This window comes from Colletotrichum godetiae (assembly GCF_030913485.1).
Source record: "Colletotrichum godetiae strain CBS 193.32 chromosome Unknown BDP55scaffold_40, whole genome shotgun sequence".
Classification (NCBI taxonomy): domain Eukaryota; kingdom Fungi; phylum Ascomycota; class Sordariomycetes; order Glomerellales; family Glomerellaceae; genus Colletotrichum; species Colletotrichum godetiae.
Genome location: NW_026851288.1, coordinates 347,460 through 370,761, shown reverse-complemented (window position 1 = coordinate 370,761; position 23,302 = coordinate 347,460). Strand labels below are relative to the sequence as shown.

At 54.0% G+C, this 23,302-nt stretch overlaps 9 protein-coding genes across 9 annotated transcripts; 4 read left to right on the top strand and 5 right to left on the bottom strand.

The window, feature by feature from the left end:
• Positions 1-761: 761 nt before the first annotated feature.
• On the top strand, positions 762-3,230 carry BDP55DRAFT_588749 (uncharacterized protein). The gene is made up of 3 exons (XM_060570903.1): positions 762-1,092; positions 1,149-1,163; positions 1,223-3,230. Exons 1-3 carry the CDS (start codon positions 873-875, stop codon positions 2,923-2,925), a joined length of 1,938 nt encoding a protein of 645 aa, XP_060426241.1. The 5' UTR covers positions 762-872; the 3' UTR covers positions 2,926-3,230.
• Positions 3,231-3,419: 189 nt separating this feature from the next.
• Positions 3,420-3,831, bottom strand: BDP55DRAFT_673977 (uncharacterized protein). The gene has a single exon (XM_060575635.1). The coding sequence runs from the start codon at positions 3,663-3,665 to the stop codon at positions 3,489-3,491; it is 177 nt and encodes a 58-aa protein (XP_060426240.1). The 5' UTR covers positions 3,666-3,831; the 3' UTR covers positions 3,420-3,488.
• A 954-nt stretch (positions 3,832-4,785) lies between these two features.
• On the top strand, positions 4,786-5,322 carry BDP55DRAFT_696346 (uncharacterized protein; the record flags this gene model as incomplete). The annotated part of the gene is made up of 1 exon (XM_060577571.1): positions 4,786-5,322. The coding sequence occupies one exon, from the start codon at positions 4,786-4,788 to the stop codon at positions 5,320-5,322; it is 537 nt and encodes a 178-aa protein (XP_060426239.1).
• Positions 5,323-6,718: 1,396 nt separating this feature from the next.
• On the top strand, positions 6,719-7,099 carry BDP55DRAFT_731684 (uncharacterized protein; the record flags this gene model as incomplete). The annotated part of the gene is made up of 2 exons (XM_060579840.1): positions 6,719-6,858; positions 6,907-7,099. The coding sequence occupies 2 exons, from the start codon at positions 6,719-6,721 to the stop codon at positions 7,097-7,099; spliced, it is 333 nt and encodes a 110-aa protein (XP_060426238.1).
• Positions 7,100-7,238: 139 nt separating this feature from the next.
• BDP55DRAFT_696344 (uncharacterized protein) lies at positions 7,239-9,682 on the bottom strand (the record flags this gene model as incomplete). Its single annotated transcript, XM_060577570.1, has 3 exons — positions 7,239-8,293; positions 8,374-8,828; positions 9,666-9,682. 3 exons carry the CDS (start codon positions 9,680-9,682, stop codon positions 7,239-7,241), a joined length of 1,527 nt encoding a protein of 508 aa, XP_060426237.1.
• A 36-nt stretch (positions 9,683-9,718) lies between these two features.
• Positions 9,719-14,742, bottom strand: BDP55DRAFT_274753 (microtubule associated protein). Its single transcript, XM_060566446.1, has 2 exons — positions 11,231-14,742; positions 9,719-11,180 (listed from the first exon to the last, which is right to left on the bottom strand). The coding sequence occupies exons 1-2, from the start codon at positions 14,597-14,599 to the stop codon at positions 10,008-10,010; spliced, it is 4,542 nt and encodes a 1,513-aa protein (XP_060426236.1). The 5' UTR covers positions 14,600-14,742; the 3' UTR covers positions 9,719-10,007.
• Positions 14,743-16,101: 1,359 nt separating this feature from the next.
• Positions 16,102-16,386, bottom strand: BDP55DRAFT_731681 (uncharacterized protein; the record flags this gene model as incomplete). The annotated part of the gene is made up of 2 exons (XM_060579839.1): positions 16,102-16,232; positions 16,296-16,386. 2 exons carry the CDS (start codon positions 16,384-16,386, stop codon positions 16,102-16,104), a joined length of 222 nt encoding a protein of 73 aa, XP_060426235.1.
• Positions 16,387-17,327: 941 nt separating this feature from the next.
• On the top strand, positions 17,328-17,922 carry BDP55DRAFT_635198 (uncharacterized protein; the record flags this gene model as incomplete). The annotated part of the gene is made up of 3 exons (XM_060572748.1): positions 17,328-17,417; positions 17,444-17,721; positions 17,760-17,922. The coding sequence occupies 3 exons, from the start codon at positions 17,328-17,330 to the stop codon at positions 17,920-17,922; spliced, it is 531 nt and encodes a 176-aa protein (XP_060426234.1).
• A 522-nt stretch (positions 17,923-18,444) lies between these two features.
• BDP55DRAFT_696342 (arginase-like protein) lies at positions 18,445-21,913 on the bottom strand (the record flags this gene model as incomplete). The annotated part of the gene is made up of 7 exons (XM_060577569.1): positions 18,445-18,542; positions 18,681-18,955; positions 19,141-19,345; positions 20,272-20,276; positions 20,758-21,042; positions 21,139-21,722; positions 21,824-21,913. 7 exons carry the CDS (start codon positions 21,911-21,913, stop codon positions 18,445-18,447), a joined length of 1,542 nt encoding a protein of 513 aa, XP_060426233.1.
• Positions 21,914-23,302: the final 1,389 nt, after the last annotated feature.

Below are 23,302 nucleotides of genomic sequence, written 5' to 3'. Positions count from 1 at the left end.
CGGGGATACAACAGCATGTATCCGTAAGTAAGCATGCGGTGGCAATAAATGATGGCCGCTGCTTTGGTGTAGGGGAAGTCTAAAACCCGGCCATCATATTACACCAAGTTACCACCGCGTGGTAAGTATGTGCGACTGGGCAACGGGGCATAATCAGGTCTCGGATCAACCGCGTCCGAAACAAGGGTGCTATTCGTGATTTCACCTGCCGTTTCTGGTGTCATGTCTCGATGACTGCCAAGCTCGAAACATCTCTCCCTTTCTATCCATACATGGAACTTGGCTATGTCTCGACTCTCCCTCTACTCTCAGAAACCCCTTAGCACGCCTCAAGTGCTACCTGATGCGAGCTTTTCGTACTTCATTGTTATCTTTTCTCTTTTCGGCACGAATGTTAGACCTGTCTCAAGCTAATCTCATGAGGCGGAAGGTGGGTGACCCTGGAGACCGAAGCCCGTGCCGGATGTGGTCGGTTGTAACTTTTTATTGATTCGCCGACTTGCGAGGTTTTGACATGTGTAGGGCTTCTAAATCTCCATACCAATCTACTAATTCGGCATATTGTCTAGCCGTGTGAGTGAAACAGAGTTCGAATTCGGCTTGGTGACGCAGATCAGGTCCGGATCATCGGCTTGCACTTCGACGATGGTCACTAGTCAGAAACATACAGAGTTCCTGGGTAAATGTTGCCCTTAAATCGATACGTAACAGGCTGCAGATTGTCTCAATATTAGTCGTCGTACCAAGGCTTCTGTAGCATAGATGATTTTATATGACATTTCATGTTCGTCAATATCGCGGACGTTGCTTCAACGCCAACCTGGCATTTCGAACATAACCTTCTTTAAACTTACGTCTTTCTTTGTTTCAAAATGCAGAATTCTTTGCGCAATTCCTCAAGAAACAGCCGACTTCAACCAAGCACGGGTGGCCACTGTGTCAATGGAACCTGCAAAGGAGTCCAGCACAGCGTTGGCCGTAGAAAGCTGATCCTATGCTTCGATGGTACCGGTAACAAGTTTCGTGGAGATGACAGCGACAGCAATATTCTCAAAATTTTTCGTATGCTCGATAGCAATGCGGATGATCAATGTAAGACTTTTGGCATGCAATCGTCTTTGGGATGATGAGGCTGACAGAGTTTCTAGATCACTACTATCAGCGTGAGTGATGCCACTTCTGCGTATACACTTCATGTCACTAAGATTACGTATTACTACAGCCGGCATAGGTACATATGTTGTGTCAGAAAACCTAACGCACAACGGCGTAAGAGCCAAATGCAGGTCTTGGTACCAGATGGCTAAGGACTCTGCAGTCGGCTCGTCATTCGACCAGCACGTTGTAGGTGGATACAGATTCTTAATGAGATACTACTCGCCAGGAGACGATATATACATGTTCGGTTTCTCTCGAGGTGCCTATGTTGCTAGGTTCCTAGCTGAGATGTTGGACTTTGTCGGTCTTCTTGCCCATGGCAACGAGGAAATGGTCGCTTTCGCGTGGAGCTCATTTTCTCAATGGCAATGCAGAAGAACGAACTCAACACCGGAAGGTAAAGAAGACAGAGAGAAAATGTATCAGTTTCTCAAAGACTTCAGGGAAACATTCTCACGACCGATACGACGGATCCGCTTCTTGGGGTTATTCGATACCGTGAACAGCGTGCCGCGCTTTGAAACGGCTTGGATGCAGCGCAGCAAGTTTCCATACACTGCAAGGAGCTCTGCGAAAGTCATCAGACATGCTGTCAGTATTGATGAGAGACGCGCCAAATTTCGGCAGGATCTCATCTACCAAGAGCCCAAGAAGTCTCGGAGGATAAATGCAGCTGAGCGGTTGACGAAACACCACCACCCCCTCAACGAAAAAGTGCAGGAGTTCCAAGAAAAGTATCGTCCAGGTCGGCGTTCAACACTTGCACCTGACGACGCCGTGGCGAAAGAAGACCGCGGCAGGCGTCGAGTACATCTACAAGAGGAAAATGCAGACCATCCGGCCCCTTTCCGTAGTCGCTCCAGGTCTAGATCTCGGGCAAGTGACCGAATAGGCAACGCGTATACGGATCATGATGCCTCATCCCTCAACTCCAAGCCACCCATGGAAGACCTCACGTACGACTCGGATGACGACGAAGCCGACCAAAACGTTGATGAAGTGTGGTTCTCCGGGGGCCATGGCGACATAGGCGGAGGATGGGACGCCAAACCTGGCCACAAGAATGCCAGTCACATACCCCTCGTGTGGATGGTGAGGGAAGCCATGCGAGCAGGATTGACATTTGATCTCGACCAGCTCGAGTATCTGGGATGTGTTGAATCAGTAGCCGGAGCAGACATGCGAACTGCAAGGCAGTCGTCGTCCACCACGCCGAACGAAGCGATCGCAGTCCCGGAGATTCATGTCGATGCGCCTTCACCCCCTATCGATTTTCAGCCTGCATCACCCACCGCTTCCGCCACAGAACACGCGGTAATGTCGGACACCTCAACGCACACCTGCACGGCCTTACCATTCGACGTGATGATGCAGACGGCACATGAAGCGGACATACACGACTCACTTGACTTTAAATGTGGCATGCATCGTGCCAGCGTCTTCATGTGGCGGGTGATGGAGTATCTCCCATTTCGGAGACTCGATCTTAGACCAGACGGCAGTTGGAAACCGATCAGATGGCCACTGCCGAGGGGAGAAGTGCGAGACGTTCCCGACAAAGTCAGGATTCATGGAAGCGTGATACGACGAATGGAACGGGACGAGAAGTATAGACCTGGGAACTTGATTGTGGGTGGAGGTGGTAGAGGTTGCCGAGTTGCGCCAAAGGAGTACGGAATGGGGCATTGGAAGTGTGTGAAAGGCAGCGGTAATGTTATTGACGAAATTTGGGAACGAGAGTTGGAGACTGAGCAAAAGCATCACTGAAAATTGTAGTTGTAGAGAAGTTGAGACTGGTATCTCCCGAGGAGTAGAAAATAAATACAAGCTGACGAGTTGTATGTAGCGCCTTAGATTCTAGCTTGAAGAACACTTGAAAGTGCCCATTTGACAGTCAAGCAAGACGTTTTCTGAAATCGGTTTGTCAGAGCGACCTTTTTGCATTGAGATCAATTGACTTTGTGCACATCGATGAGGAGCCTCACGCCCTGGTGAGAAGAGCAGACTAAGAAGCGCCGGAGGGACGGAGAACTGGAATATAACATGAACTACGTGAATGGTCTTTTCTTTGCAAAACCCGTCATTGCGACTTGCCAGGATTGCGGAGATGAGGGAACGCTCCTCTTGGTTTGGCTTCCTGGCTTGTTTGGGCCGGCCCGGCCCGGAGGTTGCGGGGTACGGAGTAGAATTAGCCCGCTTAGAATACTTGCGCAGGACCTTTTTGGACATTGATTAGCAAGCGAACTCGGTCGAGCTCGAGGTGTGTTCAACATTGTTTCCTTTGGCGGCTGGCCGCCTTTCCCCTGCTGAACCTGGATCAGACTGCTGGTTCAAAAGTGATCTTGTTGTTGCCGGTAATAGACTCGGTTTAGGGGCCCACATTCCGTTGATCCACACACACACACATACAGATTATCGAGTACAGAGTTGGTACACACTCTATCTCTCCCTGTTCGCCGTGCTGGCTTTGACAGGAAGTAAGGGCTTCTCTTTGGTGAGCACGCCATAACACAGCTACATGACGAATAATGAACCCATCTCTCTATTTGCAGAGTGCGAGCTGTCTTCGTCCATTTAAGCTTCTGGGGCCGCTGTCTGCATCCAAGTCCTGATTGGTTATTGTCTCATTTCAACATTGGATCTGCCATCTGAGGCTCGTGAACTGTATGTCCCTTGTCATGAAGTGTATCTCTATCTCATTTTAGATTTTTCTTCTACTGAACATAGATCACCCTGCTGGTTTTTTTGTTCTACCTACTGCAGCCGTCGTGGATTTCTAAGCAGCGACTCTCGGTACCACTAGGCCCAAGGATCTGCAACAGCACGGATGCAACTCCTCCCGAGGTACATGCACAAGGAATGCCAGTGACTATCCCACCCGGTCCCCGCAGCCCGCAGCCGCGACTCGGGCTTCGTACATACGGCGGAGAATGGACGAGGGAAGCCTGAACGAGTGAGACGAGGAAGATGCGCATTTGTCAGCGGGGGCTCCGTTCCTGGCCTACGCCGCCTTTTGTTCCGCTAAGATGGCTCTCTGGCCCGAGTTCCGAAGCAGGGTCTCACCCCTCGGCCTGGGTATCCGTACAGAGACCAGCCTCGTAAGATGGTCGTTATTCACGATGGTGGCCGGCCGTTATTAGCTAACTTTGCCTATCAAGTGGGAGACCGAGAGACAGCCCCGGCATGGACCGCGCGAGTGCCCGCGCACAGCGCAAGGGGCCACAAACGGGTCAGATATCAAATAGCATTATACGAGGGCTGCATAGTGAGGTAGGTATGTGAGCATGGCGGTTGCTGTGTGTGTCGAGTTCCCCAGTAATACAACACTCGAACCCGGACCGGCGCATTAGTCAACCAGACCCGCTCGTCGAACTGGACAGAAACGCCCGATCACCAGCTACCTGCACCAGGTCAGGGGCTTTTGGATCAGCTCCAAACGATTCCTGCTTCCACCGCTCTTTCGTGGGACTGCCTCCTGTTGTCAAGTGGACGGCGGCTGAATATATATAAAGCTTTTCGCCGCTCTTCGACCTCGGCACATTCTTGCAAGTCTTGTAGCACCACAACAACAACCCTTCATCAATCGCTATAGAAAATAACATCAACATCCACCCAATAACCGCAAACATGACCTACACTCTTTACGACGCCTCCGTGCCCCTCCTACTTGCGGGTCTCAACTCGCTCCTCGCCATTGTGGCCAAGGCCGAGGCGTATGCCACGGAAAAGTCCATCGACCCCAAGGAAATTCTCGACTGGAAGCTGGCAGACGACATGCTGCCCTTCAGCTTCCAGTACTTCGTCGCAGCCGACTGCGCCATCAAGATCGTCGCTCGCGTGCAGGGCACCGAACCCGAGGCCCTGGGCAGGGAGTTTGCCAGCCTCGGCGACCTACGCCAGCGCGTCGAGCACGCCCTTGCCATCGTCAAGGCCGCCGACCCCAAGACCTTTGACGCCCGTACCGATGCCCTCGTGCCCCTTGGGCTCGGCTTCGGCAAAGGCGAGATGCAGATCAAGGCCCGCGACTACCTCGTCGCTTACGGAATGCCCAACTTCTTCTTCCACATCTCCACGGCCTACGGCATCCTCCGCTCTAAGGGAGTCCAGCTCGGCAAGGGCGACTACCTTACCCCCTTTGCGGCTCCCATCACGCAGCAACAGTAAGGCGCAACCATGGTTTACTTTATGGATTTGGGAGGCTGGTCAGAAGAATCGGGCAACGATGGGCGAGAGTAGCAGAATGAGCTGTCACGAGATGGCGCTCAAAAGCATCGGGGATCAGACATGTAACGGGCAAACAAAAAGTTGACGAATTAAACGAGCTTGATGACTACTACTCGTACTTGAATACGCACTGAACATCCTCGAGTGAAGGCCGCAAGGGCACAGTGGTGATGATATAGATACTAAAGACCCCACCATCATTCGCTTCCACCAGAGTTCCGGCAGAAGGATTGACAAGCAGAAAGAAGTACTTGAGGAATGTTTTAATGAGATACTATGCACCTGGTTCCTGAGGTCTACACACATATGTATTATCTGGTGAGCTTGGTGAGCCGGACCTGCATCTATCTACCTCGACCGACACCTTGAATTGAGTTGAATGAACCCCTCACTTGGCGACATTTGTGCTGATTACATAAGGCACCGAAATATGACCGTTCACCAATTGGAATCTCCAGTTCGAAGCTCAGTGCCCCGCCCCCACTACCTATTGCTCTGGTCGCGGTGCTAGAGTGGATTTGACCCCTCCATACGCCAGGTTGACCGTGGTGAGGAAAGTGTACAAACTACAAAGTGATAGAATGGGATGGTGAACTTATTCGTATTTGCACTAGCTCATGCTCTCGCTTTTTTACAGAGCATTTGGTCAATACGTACCTCTATTCAAAATATAAATCTCATGTTAGGGGCGGATATCAACAAGCTTTGGATAATGAGAGAGGCATAACTCGCTGAATGCACGGGCTAGCGTGTGAATGGGAATAGCTTGAGTTTCTCCGGTACGGAATGGCCAGCGTATGAGAGGGGTGAGGGTGAGAGCGCGTGTGGTTGTCTCAGTGGGACATGAGTAAATTGATTCCAAACACGGGTGAGTGTGCGAGAATTCCATGAAAAACTGCCCACATCACCGAATCACTTGAAGCCATTATCACCATCAGGTGAATTTTCTCATACTACACAGCACCCTATGGCAGACTTCAACGAGGCTGAGGCCCTGACACACACCCGAGTTCTGGGACCGGCCCTATACAAAGTCGGACGGCGCAAATCCAATCCACGAATGGTTCCCGACATACAAGGCCCTCGAGCCGTTCTTTGAGAAGTATTTCTTTTTCAACCGTCATCCTGACACCTCCCCGCGTATCGTGCACCTCGAATCTGGGGATAGCGAATGTATCTTGTGCCCTTCGCCTTCAACTTCACTCACATATACGTCATCCCTCTAGCCCAACTCTATCACTCACCATTTCCACCATAGACCATCCCCGCCGACCTCTCGGCACGTAGTCACAAGAACCAGCTCTGCTTAGACTTCTCCACTGTCGGAGTTGACCTCATGAGACAACGACACGCTGACGTGGCCGGCATCGAGTGGCAATGGGTCGACATCCGCGACATACTCGAAGCCGTGCCGACCGCCTCTATCGACGTCGCCTTTGACAAGAGCACTCTCGATGCCATGATCCACGGGAGCCCGTGAATACCTCCAGACGATGTTCGCGAAAATACGGCCAAGTACATCAGCGAAGTCTACCACGCCCTCAAGGAGGACGGGGTGTTTCTTTACATCACCTACAGACAGCCTCATTTTATGCGGCCGCTGCTGAATGCCGACAATCTTTGGGTCATGGACATGGATGTCCTCTCCGACGATGACAGCGCGTTTGACCACTACGGTTTCGTGCTGAGGAAGAACAACGTACATGCAGGCCCATAGAGAGAAAACCAGATATTGAATAAGATCTGTGTGCGCGATTCGAGTGACAGAGCGAAGATGTATATACCCACTTCTGATCGTTAGCTTAATACTGAAGCCAAGACTTAGACCTACTCAGACACCACTTTTCATTCGGCTTTCAAACCCCCAAAACTTTGTTCGCCCTCTGGATCAAATCCCTCTCCCCGTGCCCATCTCCAGCGCCAACCAACTTTTCCAATCCCATTGCCCGCCTCGCCTCCAACCCCTGGATGGCATCCTCTCCAGGCCTCCCCACGTGCTCGCTCTCCCCCTTCCCGCCGGGGAAGTCCGGCCCTGGCAGACCTTCAAGAAACGCCTCCCTCTGCCTCGCCAAGTACCCGACATTCAGATCCGTCGCTGGACACACAGGGATGTACATGACGCTCGAGTCCCCCTGTCCCTGATGGACTTTATCGACGGCGTGGACCTGGTCCGCGTGCCAAACGACAAAGTCACCCGCCTTGATGCGCGGAATATGAACCATTGTCGCGTCAAGCTGTAGATGCGGGTGCAGCGCCTCGCTGAGCTCCTGCCCATGTCCCGGCGTCGCCCCTTGCAGCTCGCTACTCATCGCGTCGCCGCCCGTAAATGCCCAATTCTCCTCCCGCAAGAACTCCTCCCCTCCTCCCGCGATGCCTTCGCTGCCGCTCGCAGAGAGCTCTTTGCGCGGCTGGAAGAAAGGTCGCAGGAGGAAGTAGGCAGTCGAGAGCTGCACTAGCGGGTTCACCAACAGAGTCCCCTCCCTCGGCCCACAGGAGCTCAGGCTCAGCCAGCCCTGGAACATGCGGAACATGCTGCATGCGCCGGCACCGTTGTACAAGTCTTGCACGGCCTCGACGCGGGCGCTGACATCCCACGGGTCGTACCTCTCCCATTCGCCACGGAAGACGGCGTCGTAGGTCCCGGCCTTGCCGTACCCTTCGCGTTCCCATCTCTCCACCGACCCGCCGTCAATGTGTGGGCCTAGAGCGAAGGTTGCGTCACCGGGCTGACGGATGCGAAGGCGGTCGGCGTAGGTCAGAGGCTGCAGAGAGATGGCGGCTGAGGGGGACTTGTTCCAGAGGGAGCGCATGAGGGTCGACTGGACTTTGAGCATATTGGGGTGCGAGCGGGCTTTGAGTTGCGGGAGGGACCAGTAGAGCTCGTAGACTTGGGGGTTGTCTGCAGGGAAAGCTTTTTTTCCATAAAGAGTTGGTCAGTCATGGGTTTCTTTGCTGAGAGGGGGACTGTGTTCATGGACGCAAATAATTTACCCCTTGTGGACGGATTCATCCTGACATACTCCTCAACCTCTTCTTTATATCCTCTCGCCTCCTTCTCATCAACGACGCCACGAACTACAGCGGCGCCACGCTTGCGGATATCGCCCTTCAACCTTTCAATATCGCCTTCCAAGTCCTTGAACTCCACGCTCGGGATGATGGCAGGTCCCTTTTTCCGGATCTCTTGGTTCTCCTCCCGCAAAGCACGCAGAAGCCGGGCCCAGGACGCGACAACGGCATCCTCGTGACCCGCGATGAGGTTCTCCTTAAGCACACGGAAGCGGTCCGGGAGTGCTTCGCGGGCGGTGCCCGAAAGAGAGACGAAGACGGAGGAGATGTCGCCTTCTTTTTTTGGCGCTGCGGCGCTCATCATCACTGTCCGGTACTGTGATGATGATGATGATGATGGGAGGCGGAGGAGGGTGTGTGTCCGGCCCCAGGACAGGCTATGAAGACGCAGCATTTTTGGTGATCTTTTACTGATGTAGATATAGTGGTTTCTTCAAACCGAGTCTCGTAATAGTGGTTTTGAGGGTTTGGAAAAACAAAGGAAGTGAATCTCATGTATTAAAGTTGGCCAAGCTGGGAGAGAAAGTAGAGGTGTTGTAGAAAACGGGAAGTGCTCTGACTTTACAACATAGCCAAGTAGGTATGCTATTCGTTAGCTATTGACCCCGTCGACCTCGCCAATGATAATGGACTCGATAATCATCAACAGAAGCAGGCCCAATTGGCCTCTTATACCGGATGAGAAGGCCCTCTACCAACACCCACCCTCGTCATATCGCCCGCGATGTGGCCGGCCTTCCGAACTTGGTAATGCCGAAAGAGAAAATCCAGGGAAGCTGGAGAGGAATTCGACAATCAAAGGAAAGACCGCGTAGGTTGCCCACACTTGCATCCATCCCTCCCAGATCATCCCCCTGGGGATCCCCCGCGTTCGAGGCGGACATCCATAACTAGCAAGATCAATGCTGAGCCCCGCTCTGCCCCGCTCTAGTTAGTCTCGGACGATGACATGCATCGTCCCGTTGTGCTCTCCGCGCGTGACCGAATTCGAGATAGCAGTGGGCAGTTATTAACGACGGGACGGCGGGTATACCTGAGCCGAGACGGGTTGCAAAAGTCAAGGCGGAGGGAACTCCGCCAGTAGGGGGAACGGAAAACCCCCCCGGCCTCAAGGTAAGTGCTGCCTATGGTACCATGCACCACACTGGACGCCACACCCGAGAAGCCAAATACACACACTTCTAGTGAAGAGGCTTGCAGCTTGTCAATCAGACCGTAAGTTATACGACATCGTACAACTAAGCACGTTACAATACCAATGAGACAAGAGAGGTGTGGTGTAATCTCATCTGTTCCTGAAAGGCAAGGCTGACAAAAAAACGCCAGACAGAGAGGCTTTGGTATTAGACTGTTGTACCCAAAAGGCGGCCTGTCCGCAAAACTCCTCCAGATCCCCAGCAAAGGCCGTTCGTCGCTGAAATTACAAATGCCGAAGAGAATTGAAATACAAAAACAAAGGAAACGTTGTCCCACGCATTTCGGCTGTAATGTTGGTACAAGAGGTGGAAAGATACATATGAAACCCTCCGTGACGCATTTCAGCCGACCTTGCTCCTTCAGCTGTCCCCTAATTGTCCGTTGGCCCTCCGTATGCGGTTCACCTCCGTCCTTAAATCACGGTTCTCTGTCTCGAGCCCACCCAGCCGCTGCCTTGCCGCATTACGGTCCTGCGAGCGGCCTTCGCGCTCAGCCTTCAGCTTGCTCTCTAGGTCACGAAGCTTGAATATCCAGCGGTTGTCTGCTGGGTCTCTCTCCGCCAACGTGGCTTCAAATGGATTGTTATTAGTTGACCCAGGTGTCGTCACCGTATGGCTGGAGACGCTGCGTGTCATTGTCGATGTTCTCTCACCCTTGCGAGGCTTCCTTTCTCGCTCTCGAGGTCCTGTGGGAATGGACGGCGACGGGCTTCCACTGCCGGGCTCAGTGATAACCGCGCTGGGGTCGTTAGTTGCTGAATAGGCAGCCCGACTCCTGACGTCCTGAGCGGTTCGTAGTGTCGCATTTTCAACCTTGAGTTGGCGGTAGGCGTCCTCGAGGCGCTCCATTCTAGCCTGTTCGTAGGACCCCATGGATCCGGACGCTATGCTGTTGCGTACAATTGTCTCCAACCGCTCCAGCTTCTTAGTCCGGATCTCGAGGTTGTTCTCGAGGCTCTGATACTCGCGCCACAAGTCTCGTTCCACGCTCTTAACACGAGACGAGAATCCGCCCACCATGGTTTCGATCATCTTGATTGCGCCAAGCAGGTTTTTGCTGAATCCGGGCAGCATAGTAGCCACAGCCTCCAGGGAAGGCAGCGCGCGCCCATTGATGAGGCTATTGTCGTGCGCCCAGTCAGTGCCACAAAGGGCCGAAAGTCGGGTCCACAGTACAAGCAGCAAGTTGTTGCGCTCATTGAGCTGATCTCTGAACGTCGCCTCGAGGTGCGAAATCTTTTTCTTGTCCTGGGTCCGCGAAGACTCAAGCTCCGAGATACGTAGGTCCTGAGTGCTGACAGTCCTCGACACATGCAAGTGTGTCTTTTGGAATGTCTCGAACTGGTTCTTCGTCGTTCGATGCGCCTGTCTCTCCTTTTCGAGCTCTCCCGCAAGTTTGCGAGACTCCAGGCCGTGAGACTCGAGCAAGGCGTCGCGCTGCTTAATAATACGATCCTTCTCAACGAGCGATGCCTTGGTCGTGTCCAGCTCGCGGATGGTGTTCTCTAACTCGCGCTGAAGCTTTGCAATCGACTGTTTTTGTTAGTGCCTATGGCTCTTATGGACGTTGTGGGCTAGCTCACCTTGAGAAGGCTGGACCGTGTCCCGTTAAGATCGCCCAGTGCCTCTCTGAGATTATTCTCCAGCTCCATGAGCCGTTCCTTCCATTCGGTCGCCTCGACTTCGCGTGAGGTGAGATTCTTACGCAACCTCCGGGCCTCGTCTTTGGCCGCCGACATCTCGCGATTGAGCTCGTTGACAAACTGCGTCACCTCTTCCTTCTCTTGATTGGACACCATCTCGTGTTGGCGACGCTCGGTAACGAGGCGCTGCTCCAGCTCCTTGATCCTGTCGCGTTCGTCGCGCAAGCTCTGCTCGGTATTAGCGAGAGCTGCCTCGAGGTCACCGATGCGGATCTTGTCGCCTTCCTGCTCCTCGCGCAAGAAAGCAATCTCGCCCTGGCTAGATTCTTGTTGTACGCTGAGCCGCTGTGCCTTGTCGTTGGACTCGAGCAGCTTGGATTCGAGCTCCTCTGACTCCTTGTTGGCTTCTGCGAGATCTTGCTCCAGTTGCTTGATCCTGCCAATCTTGGCTGCTTGTTCGTCCTCCAATCCCACCAGCGCCTCGCTCATTTTGCGCATTTCTTCCTGCAGCGCATCGAAGTTTTCTGTGCGGTCATTGAGCTCAAATTGCAGCCTTTGTATTTCGTCATTTCGTTGGTCGGCCTCGCCTTCCAATGCGTCGATTTCCTCCTGGGCTTCTTTCCGCAGCGATTCGAATTCCGTTTCCATATCCGCCTGCTCCCTGAGTGCTTCGTCCCTCTCGGCCTGCAAAGCCACAAGGTCATTCATGGCATTGTCGAGATCTTCCTGGAGCGTGACGGCGATTTCCTCAGCTTGGCTCTTACCTTCGACTGCAGTCTCGAAGTCTGCCATGCATCCCTCCAGCTCCCGTTGGAGCTCTTGGTTCTGTAATTTGATCTCGCTGATCTTGTCGCGCGTTTCAGCAAGCTTGTTCTCCAACTCCTCGCGCTCCAACTCATCAATCTCTGTCATTTGCGTCCTGCTCGCGCTGACTCTTGACATCGACCGGTGGTGGGCGCCGGCGCGGGAGGCCGAACGCTCAAGAAGGGAGTCCACCGTTGATGGTGCCGGGCCTCCTCGCCGCTGCGCCATTTTCAGATCCTCAATCTCCTGGTACAAACGCTCCTTTTCACGGTTCCTCGACGTGAGCATAGATGTCTGCGCTCCAACCTCGCGCCTCAATTCGGCGTTTTCGTGTCGTAATTGCTCACTCTCTCTCCGCAGCTCGTCCACCAACGTACTTGCCGCACTAAAGCCACCATTTGTTTCAAGATCGCCGGATAGACCGGACACAGGGCGACTGGGAGAGACTTGTCTGTGCTTCTTGGTAATGTTGTAAATGTTGGTGGTGTGATGCATGCCACCATGGCCGCCACTCGCTTCCTGTTTCATGCGGAAGATCTCGTCGCGGAGCTTGCGGTTGTCCTCATCAGACTGCTCGCGTCGAGCCGTCTCCTGCTCGAGAAGGTCCTTCCACACGTCCGCCTCTTCCTGGCTGCCAAGATTGCCGCTGGTCCTCTCGCCTAGCGACCTGACCACCTCGCCGAGCTTGCGCTTTTCTGCCTCCTTTGACATGTTCTCGTTCCGAAGCCTCTCAATCTCAGTGATGTATTCCTCGACGCGCTCACGTAAGTATGTCAACTCCTCCTCGCGTTCCTGGGCATCCAGGTTGGAGGAGCTGTCGTTTGACGAGCCGCCACTTTTTGCTGTTCCGGGGCGATCCTGGTCGTCTTTCAATTGTTTCTCCAACTCCTTGACCCGCCTCCGCAAGGCCTTATTGTCACGCTGGATGACGGCGAGGCTCGTCTTGAGTTCCACGTTTTCCGAGATCATCTCCTTAACACCCTCTTCGGATAGCTTATCAAGGCGATCGCTGAGGAACATGACCTTGAGCTTAAGATCAAAGTTCTCTTTGGACAGACGCTCAATCGTGCTGCTCTGTTCCTTGAGTGTCAGGTTCTTACCCGACCTCGTGGAGGCACCAAGCGGCATGTCTGAGGGCTTGCGGGGCGTTACAAAGCCGCTCTTGGTCCTATACTCCATAGCCAGTGACTCAGGGACCTGCACATTTCTAACATGCCGGGCGATGACAGTGTCGGTGGGTGCAGTCAGATTCTCCTTGGAAGGTTTCGGTGTAGCCAGTAGGTCTTCGTTCCGGGCTGGTCGGCGCGGCGAGAACCGGTTGTCGTCCTCTTCAAGTGTCTCGAGTTGACTCGGTAGCGACTCGGGCTCACCCATACCCGAGGCCATGCTACCGATGCTCACAGAGCGCGACAGGATGCTGCTTAGACTGCGAGGCAAGCTTAGGGTGCCGGCTGCACCTCCAGATTGCAGGGCGAAATCGGCGCCAAGATTGGCAGTGCCTTCGCTCTCAAGTTCATCGTGGGTATCGGGGTTGGTGATGAAAGAGGAGACGGAAGATCGCTGGCTGGCGCCCCGGCTACGCAGATACTTAGGCCGTGTGCCGTACCGGAGGGAGTGGCCGGGCGTGCTACCGGCATCCACAGAGCCCCCTTGAAGGCTGCCGTCAGATCGCTTGCTTCGTAGGGTCGTCGACACAGATTCAGCAGCAGATTCTGCACGAGATATCGATTGGTCCTCGTCGGTGTCGTCAGCCGGGGCTATTTCCCCCGATTGCTTGTCGCTACGGTTGCTAGCGCTGGAAATGGCCCTGGAAATTGTTCGGGCGGCGGCGGCGGCGGCGGGTGAGGAGGACATATTTTCCAAGGCAGAAGTTGTATTGGAGACGTCGGCAGAGGCCGAGTCTTGCGGTCGCAGTTCGGAAAGATCGTTGATGGCCAAGTCTTCCTCAGGGGTCGCTTCGAATCTCAGCCTTGGACTGGGGCTGGGACTCGCAGGGGGTTGTCTGGCCGGGGGGGCAGGGGATCTTGAGGAAGCGACGGCGCCATCGAAGAGGTAAGTGTCGTCGGTGCCCTCGTGCGTTATTGTGGGGATCGGGGATACACGAGAGACGAAGCTTGATTCGACGTCTTGGAGATGTGCGCGAACAGCAGACTCGGCCAAAGAATCGCCATGGCAAGAGTCGTCAAAGGTAGGGCCCTCGACGAAGCTGGTGTCCGGTACGGCGGAGGTCTGGGGTCGCGGGGGAGGGAGCATAGATTCGTTTTGGGGTTCGAGATGGATATGGGTGCTGGACGGTGCACGGCGGCCTAGTTGGTGGTTGTGAGCTTTTTCGTCGGGAGAAGGTTTGGTCGGTGTGTGTTGCGACTCGTCAACAGCAGCGCTTCCTGTATGATTGAGCCGCGACGTATCATCCTCGTCGTCGTTGTCAACGCGGCGAGCGGTAGTAGGGCGGGAGTCGTCGTGATGATTGGGGCGGCTCGAGGGCCGGGTCTCATCATGTTCCATGGTGGGAATTGGCAAGGCGGTTGGGGGGATGCATTCGGCTGGCTGTGGACGTGGATATTTCTTTGTCTCGCCCGTCGTTAGTCCTCGAGGGAATGATTGGCGGTTTCGGGAGGGGGCTCGAGCCGGGGGATGGTGGGCGCTGGAAGGCGTTTCGGAGGTCAAGATGCGCTGGTGATCAATGGTCGGTGAGGGATGAGAGAAGTCTTGAGTGAACAAAAACCGATTGAGCTAGGAAGTGCCAGAGTTTCCCCCTTCTTGTCAGTCGTGAGTCCGTGGTAGCATCAGGATGAGAGACAGCAACAACAGCAAAGTCAACGTGTCGCACAGAACATGCGCGTGGGCGGCGGGAGGTGAGCGTCGAGGATTGGATGCGGACGTGGACGCGGGACGCGGATGTACCTTAGCTTATCATGAATGGAACGGGAAGGCGCCCGGGCGGGCAGAGAAGAAAGCACGTACCTACCTACCTTGTGGTGTATGTTTCCTTCCACCCTTTTTCCCAACCCAAGGTAAGGTACCTCAAGTTCGCAACCACCAACAACGAAGTACCAGCAAAAATTCTACCTTACGCGCTTACCTAGGTTCCTCAGTGAACACATCAATTTGCAAAAATAGAGATGTCGTGTGACGCTGGAAGAATTATTGTGCTGTACCTATATGCACGATGGGAAGGTAAAAGATCCCAGTGTTTTTTTGGAGTCGGAGCTGGACATCTAACAAACAAGTGAAGGACGGGATGTTGATCCGCAAGTATGAATTGTACCACAAAAAACATAAGACAACCTACCTTACCATAGGTAGACACGTAGACAGGTGCCTCTATAGGGGTTGTACCTTGCACCTGGCTCGGCGTTGCGCTTGGTCCCTCTCAAATGATCACTTCAGGTCCTCTCACCCCGAGATGCCATGCCTGCCTCCTGCGTGCCTTACATAAGGTCACTAGAGCATGCTTACCTAATGTGATGGGAGGATCCGTGCCCAGTCGCATGTTGGTCAGGTCGTTGCTGGAAGTGTTCGCCTCCTCCAAGACTGAACCAAGACTTGGACTGTATTATGTGATGAAACCGTGCATCGTGAAGCCTTGCACCTCATCGGCCAACTTGTGGATCGCACCTCTGACATTGAAGAATGACCTCCAGTCGAAATTAGGCCAATCTCAATTAAATATGTATATTAAATCATCTATCGGCTAGTCTGCCGTATCCGTTACAATGGTGTTGGCACTGACGAGCTTCACCTTCAAAACCATGGCGGTCAACAAATGGCCCATACCCGACGTCATGACCTTTCACGATTGCAATATGACCTTTCACTTCACCGTAGGCGCCGAAGATGCGCGTCAGTTGCACATTTAGGGCCAATTGAGAAAGGTATGTACATGCACGGTGTAATAATCGCGTGGTAGTAATGGTATTCATTAAAAGCTACATGAGAGCTGTGATGTCATGCCCACAATCATCCCTTTATCGTGAAAAAGCCGTATCGGAACATGTTTTGTACATTTAGTTGGAAATCTTGGGATTGACCTTTGATCCGGTCACTTTCTCATAAATTCCACGGGCGCCGTCGGTAATCTTCTCATCCGTGCTGGGGGAGAAATCGTGACCAGCCTTCTTAGAGCCCATGTCGAAGACTATAAAGATATCAGCGAGTTGACACAAATGTTGGCGATAAAGATCATGAGCATCTGGCTTACCCTTATCAAGGGGATCCTGCTTCTGCTGGCCTGGCGCAGCGGCCGTGTTGCTGGTTGAGCTTCCGGAGGCGAGGTTCTTGAGCTTGTCCATGTTGATGGGTTGTGGTTTGTGTGTAATGTGCTGTTGGAGCTGGTTGAATAGAGTAGTTGCTGAGGAACGATGGTGTATGTGTGGAATGTTGCTGGGTATGAAAGAACCTCTAGACTCCAATGAGTGAGAGGAATGCTTGGGCACTTTATACATCTCGTCTCCTTCCCTCCCTCTCCCGTTCTTCACCTTCACGCTTGGGAGGCAACCAGAGCGGCATGAGGCAAGGTACCTTACCTGGTAGAGGAAGGACCCCTCCCCCGCTTTCCCCCATCGGCGTCAGACCCTTCATCCCAGTTCCCACCCGTGTCACCGTGGGTCCATGACCTAATCCATGCCCTCACCCCCAAGTTGGCAGCAGATTCCCAGTTCCAACTCGCATTTCCGACACCCAAAGTAAGATAAGGAAGCTAAGGCTGCGCCAAAGAACCAGAACAAGACCACGGTACCTACCTACGTCATTCGCCGGCAGTTGCAAAGGCAAGACTATAAGATATTACCACCTCATTCACTCGCTCAAGAGAAACCGGATCTTGCATCTTGTCTATCTGTACGAAGACCAAGGTACCGACGAGTCGCCTTACAGCATCTCGGCTAACCTCAAGTGGACATCGAACCGGAACCTCAAGATATCACCTAGCACATGGGTACCTAGGTAGAGAAAGGGAGTAAGGCACCACAACTCAAAGGCCAAGCAGTGGAAGTTCAGGGTCCTCACCCATTCCTGCAATGTTGGCTTGATATTCCCCGAAGAAAAAACGCCAGTACAGGACCTGATGCTTGGCAGGCTGAAAGATCGAGTCTGGCTCTCGAGCTAAGGCACCTCACCACATCCCTACGGTGCTGACATTCCCAAGCACCCAAGGTATCTAACCTACCCGGCTGAACGGCAACCGCAAAGCACGGTGCCACGGTGTCCGGGGATAACAGACACTTACGGTACGATGCATGTTTCCGTGATACACGCGCTCGTTTGCGGCACTCAAGCTTCAATCTGGACCTCTGTGGCTGTGTGGGTGTACCTTACCTACTCCGTAGGCTGTACACTACAAGTACCTAGGTATTCCCGACAGCTGGCTACGTCATTTCAGCTCAACCTGGGCCTGGGCCCCGATTCATCGACAAGAGCCCCTCCCGTCTTCTCACCTACCTTACCACTTATGCAAGCTATCTACCTACCTACCTACCCACGTGCTTCCGTCAAAGGAATAATCATGTGACGACGATCACGGTGACGAAATGCAGTGTATCTTCAACTCGGCTTGTCTCAGACTACGGCGGCCGATCCGTGTGGGTAAATGTCGGTGGTCGATTTCCATTAGCAACGAATGTATGTAGGTATGTACGTTCCACACTACTTGACTTGACGAATGCAGACGAGAAACATCCAAGGGTGAACTGTGTCAGTTCCAGTCCCAGAGCGGACCACTCCTTGAACGTAAGCGCAGTCCGGACACAATGCGCAATGTAGGTGCTGCTCTCATTCCATTGAACCTTCCCTTGCTTGCCGTGCTTGCGTGCGCTACCTTATTTGGCTGACATCCACACTCGCCTACTTGTCATTGTCGTGCCTTCTAGATAGCAATAGAATACCATGTCTACTCATCTTCGTACGCCTTCATTACTCATTCATGTCGTCCAGCCACAAAAAAAAAAAGCTTGTGCGAAAGCTTCGTCCAGAATCCTCAAACGCCTGGGTGTGCAAATGTTCGGAAGCAAAAAAGACAACAACAAACCCCCCTACGGCGACCTTGACCATTAAATCCATCAAATCATGCGCAAACTCGTAAATTCGTCTTTAGTCGCTCAACTGGCGATATGCTCATACTGGCCGACAGGCCTGCGAAGCTCAAAATCGTATATATGTCGGGATATGTCGGGCTATGACGAAAAGAAGTATTCCGTTAAAATGGTTGAGGGTGTTAGACGTTATTCCTCCCGAAATGGAATATGGCCAAAGTATGTACGTTGCGACCTGAGTCTCCATCGTCGACACTACGCGGCAAATATGTCAAGTGAGAATAATGGTTCCCCAGATAATCGTGCGTCAGCCAGATTTCATCACGAGTTGGCAAACACTTGGTAGGCCATGACCATGATCCAAAGCAGGAAGATGGCACCGACAAGCGCAAACGAAAACACCGCCTGCCATGCCTGGCCTACATCACGAAATCGAACATTAGCATTGCTCCCGTTCACAAGATTTCCTTCCGAAGTCTGAGCAGAAAAAAAGAAGAAGAGATGGACATCACATCAAAGACATGCAGAGGAAGGACGGGAAGGGGAGGAGAACGCACATATGCTCTTCTGTTCCAGCCATGCGAGGGTATCCAAACTCTGCCCCGTCGGGCTCCGGTTAAACACGGCGAGGTTGCACGTGCTCGAGACGGACCCGTCGGGGCCCCAGAGCTGGATACTCACGACTACAAGGCCGACGAACCATAGTATGAAGAGAATGAAGGCGCCGATCATGACAATGGCCGGGAGGAGACGACGCTGGAAGACTAGCCAGAGGAGGAGGCCGATGAAGAGGATGACGAGGGATGCAACGGTGATGTAGTAGGGAAAGTACCTGCGCGCGGAAGAACGATGGTTCATCATGTTAGCATTGACTTTGTCTCGCAGAGTTCTTCTCTTGGCCGGAACCCTTCGTCTATTCGCGTATGCGTTGAAGCTTGACATGCCATGTGGCCAGGCGTGTACTGCAAGACGACGGGATGCGAGGGCGGAGTAAAGGTAGCAGTGTGAACAACGCACCAGGGAATTGGCAGGAGCAGCTGCTGCTGCGTCTCGATAAAGGACGCAAAAACACCGATGACGAGGCAGGCGGCCACGAGCATGACAAGTATCCAGAGGTTGAGCTGGACGCCGGGCCATTGATAGCGGTGGACACGCTCGACAACGCGCCTCTCGTAGAGGGAGCTGCCCGTCAATGTCGATGCCACCATTGTGCCAGTATTTGCTTTTCACAACTCGGGTTGTGGACGATGGGTTGATGGTGGTGAGGTATGATCGCGTCGCCTAGGTATGGTGACTGTGGCTGAGATTCAGAATTGATCGCTAGGAGGTGTCTTGAATGTCGGTATTTAATCGATCGTGGTTGATGCTCTCGGTCCCCAGAGTAGCGCAATGGGCAGCGTTGGGTACCGTAGGGCTGGGTTATGTTGGTTCGGCGAGGCTGGGCAGGATGCAATCGCCTATGCGCGTGCGGCAATCGCGTCGATGAAGTAGGTATCCTGTATTGAGGGCGAAGGAGGGCTCGTTTCGTCTCGTCGGGTACCAAAGAGTTCGTCCTATTATTGGGGGGCAGGGACGGAAGCAGGGACAGCTTTCTGAGCGCCTCGCAGTCAGGTAGAACTCGACCTAACGGCCTGCACAGTACCCAAGGCAAGGTAAGGGTGGTTGCGACGACGGATCGAATGGATGGTGGTGTGTGGGTTGCCCTGGCGTTGGTGCGGCGGCTGTTTTGGAGGGTGCCACGTCAAAGTCTTTAGCCAAAGTTGCCGTCGGTACCTATTTGCGCCGCAATTATCTTATGGGTAGATGCGTGATTTGAGAAGTGGTCTATGATGTGTAAGGGTATGCATGTTGTAGATTTTATCGGCGAGTAGGTACCTCAAGGCAAAGCTCCGATTTGTTTCTATTCGGAAATGGCGATGGCTGGGCGAATGGAAGGTATCGCTCAGGTACGGTACCTGACTCCGTGAACACATCGGTGAGCAGGAAAGTGGGGTCCTCCGAACTCGCCTTGGACCTGCCCTGCCAGCCACCCACGACTCCAGGCCGATTTCCGGGACCCGCGAACCTCCTTATGGAGAAGGCACCCGTCCTCTCCCTGCCGGTTTGCACCCGAACCGCCGCCGCCCTCGCCCTCCCATCACCACGAACCACGGCTTCAGCCTTGCCATACGTCTTCATGTTCATGTTCAATTATACTGAGTGTTGTCGTCGTGGACTTTCAATTAAGCCACGTGAGCGCACTGCGTTCTGATACAAGCGTGGGTCAAAAGGACAACGCAAACGATCGCCGGCTACCTTATATTGGGGTACCTAGCATCCATCATGACAAGGGAAAGTCGGCTCAAAAAAGCAGTTTGTTGGTATCTGTCTACTTCAACCCCGTGTCTGGCTCCTACCAAGTTTTCTTTGCTGTTCGGTCTTCTATTGCGCTCCGCGCCAGATTCGACTTTGCCTCCGTGTTCCGGTTAGTCTCGAGTATGTTCCCGTAACCATCGATAGACAGCTCTCGCAGTTCTCCTCCTGCGACCAAGGTTCTTCTAGAAGTGGAATAACCCTTCTTCCTTGTATCATGTCCTTTTTACCCTGCGCATGCAAATACAACTGATTCAAAGCAACGACTCTCCCAAGGCGCACCGCACAAGCGAGCAGCCAGCTCTTACCGTCTCGGACGCCGCGCCCTCCTGCTCGGCCGCAAGCGACGGGTTCACCTCAACGAGGTCCAGCGCGACAAGGCTGCCAGTCTCGTGCACACACTCGCAGATGTAGTCGCCTTCCCTCAACGTGAGGCCGCCGCGGACCGGTGTCCCTGTCGACGGCGCCCACATGGGGTCCAATGCGTCAACGTCAAATGACAAGTGGATCGGGGTATCGTTGCCAATGTGCGCCAACGCCATCTCCATGACGCGACCGATGCCATATCTGATGATGAGAAGTCAAGGTCAGTTACGATGCGAAGGAGGGGAAACCACACAAGACAGGTCTTTGCAAGGGAAAAGTGCCAGGGGAGGAGCCTACCTGTCAATGTCAAACATGCTAAAAGCCTTGATGCCATTCTCCCGCAGAATCCTCTTCTCGCCGGCATCCACGTCGCGCAGACCAATGTAGACCAGCTTCTTGATGCTCAGCATGTGCTCATCCTTGAGCCAGCCAAAGTACTCGGGTTTGGACTCCTTGGCTAGCCCCGTGACGAAAGCCACCGGCATGCCGTGGACGTTGCCGCTGTCGCTCGTCTCGGGGGTGTTGATGTCGGCGTGCGCATCGACCCAGATGACGGCAATCTCGCGGCCGAGTCTCTCGCGGGTGGCCTTTGCGGAACCGGCAATCGTGCCAATGGCAATGCTGTGGTCGCCGCCGAGGGTCAGGGTCAGGCGGCCGAGGCGCGACTGCTGGTAGACCTGATCGGCGATGCGCTCCGTGACGGAGGACACGGCCTTGGGGTTCTTCATGTTGCGGAAGGGAGGGTCTTCTGCGGGGACGAGGTCGGTGTAGAGGTGCACCTCATCGTCGCCGTGGAGCTTGTAGCCCAGCTCGTCGCGGAGCTGGGTGAGCAGGCCGGACTCAATGAGGGCTTTGGGGGCGGCATCGACGCCTTTCTTACACTGTAGGCGGGGCAAGAGGGTCAGATTTGTTCGTTGCCTTGAAGGGGGTGGGAAAAGAGCCTGGCGTAGGCCAATGGGTAGAGGGCGTCGGCGATGCTTACCTGTCCGCCAGAGAAACCAACAGCAACAACGCCGAGGTCCTCGGGGTTGCTGAGGAACTTGGACTTGACCATTGACGTGTTCATGACCATGATTGCGATGCGCCGCGAGTGCGAAGCTTTGTTGTTGCGGGAGATGGGAGTGATGTGGTGGTAGGTGAGGGTTGACGATGGTAGCGCCGGCAATGGGTTCGGTGCAAGAGAAATGTACAACACGACAACGCGTGTGAAGAAGATCAAGGTGAAAGATGGAGGTGGAAGAAGAAGAGGAGGAGGGAAGAGGAGAGGCAAAGAAGAAGGTAGAAGCTGGGGAGTGTTATATAAAGAAGGAGGAGGAGTCTTGAATCAGCAACAGGCGGGCGATCAAGGTATGTTTAAAGGCTTTCCGTCACCGGCGACTCCAAGGGCTCCGGGACGACGAAGTACAGCCATCCATGACCATGGCCACCTCACCTCAGTCATCGGATGGCTAGCGCGCCTAGGTAAGGTAGGCTTCACTGTCAGAGCTAGGCCCCTCGATCGGGAGCATTCGCGCGCATTCCTGGCGAAGGGGAAACGAGGACGAGGACGGGGACGGGGTGGTTTGTGGAAAAAGAGACAATAGAAGGTGGGACGGTCGGTGTCGTGTCGAAGGAATTGACGGGAGGTGACGCTACCGGACACAATGGAAGCTTGAGGAACGCAAAGTTCCAGTCTACTCAAGGTAGAGTAAGACAACCTCGAGAGCCGGCGACGGCGACGGCGACGGCGACGGCAATGACACCAGCGTGTTCCAGGCTGCGGACCCCTGAACCTCCTCCCTTGGGGCCCTCCACGAGTCCACGGTCCACCCCCGAACATCCCCACCACGGGTAGACCTGCACTTAGGGGAACATCAGTGGACCCCCGGACACTTATGGGGCCCTCCTCTGGCGGCACGGTCGGGCGGCGTAGCGCCGCAAGATAGCCCAGGTCTCCAAGGCCAGAAGCCGCAGAACGGTAGCACCCCCGCCGCACATCGCTGGGGCCCGCTGGAGCCACCGCTGGAGCACCTGCACTTAGGGGTCTGGCGTGCCCGGAGGTGTGCCACTTAACGGCAGGTGACCCGGCGGAAAAACGCGCGAGGCATTATTTAAAGAGGCCCGTCGCCCACGTCCGCTTGTCCACCTCACCTCCGGGACTTGGTGATATTCCCTAATGGCAGGGCGACGCGAAGGCGCATGACAATCTCACACCCGACACACAACCAAGAACCACGGACGGAAGCTCGGCCTTTTCGGAATACGGGAGAGAGACAGAGAGAGGGAGAAGAGAAAAGAGTTTTTTTTCTTCTCATTTTTCCCTCTTCTTTTTTGTTGAGAAAGAGGGGGCGATGCGGACCACCCTCTCTCTCTCTCTCCCAGGCATAGCAAGGTACTGTAGCCATTTTGTCTCCATGAGGTTCTCTCTTCTCCCGTCCCGCGTGGCCATTCAATAAATATACCGGTAGTTAGTTCCCTGGCT

Bases quoted from the DNA above. Each gene is read 5' to 3' on its own strand.
- BDP55DRAFT_588749 (XM_060570903.1), top strand. From the start codon at position 873: ATGCAGAATTCTTTGCGCAATTCCTCAAGAAACAGCCGACTTCAACCA.
- BDP55DRAFT_673977 (XM_060575635.1), bottom strand. From the start codon at position 3,665: ATGGCGTGCTCACCAAAGAGAAGCCCTTACTTCCTGTCAAAGCCAGCA.
- BDP55DRAFT_274753 (XM_060566446.1), bottom strand. From the start codon at position 14,599: ATGGAACATGATGAGACCCGGCCCTCGAGCCGCCCCAATCATCACGAC. The intron at 11,181-11,230 runs GTGAGCTAGCCC...TAACAAAAACAG, and splicing joins CACGGTCCAGCCTTCTCAAG to TCGATTGCAAAGCTTCAGCG.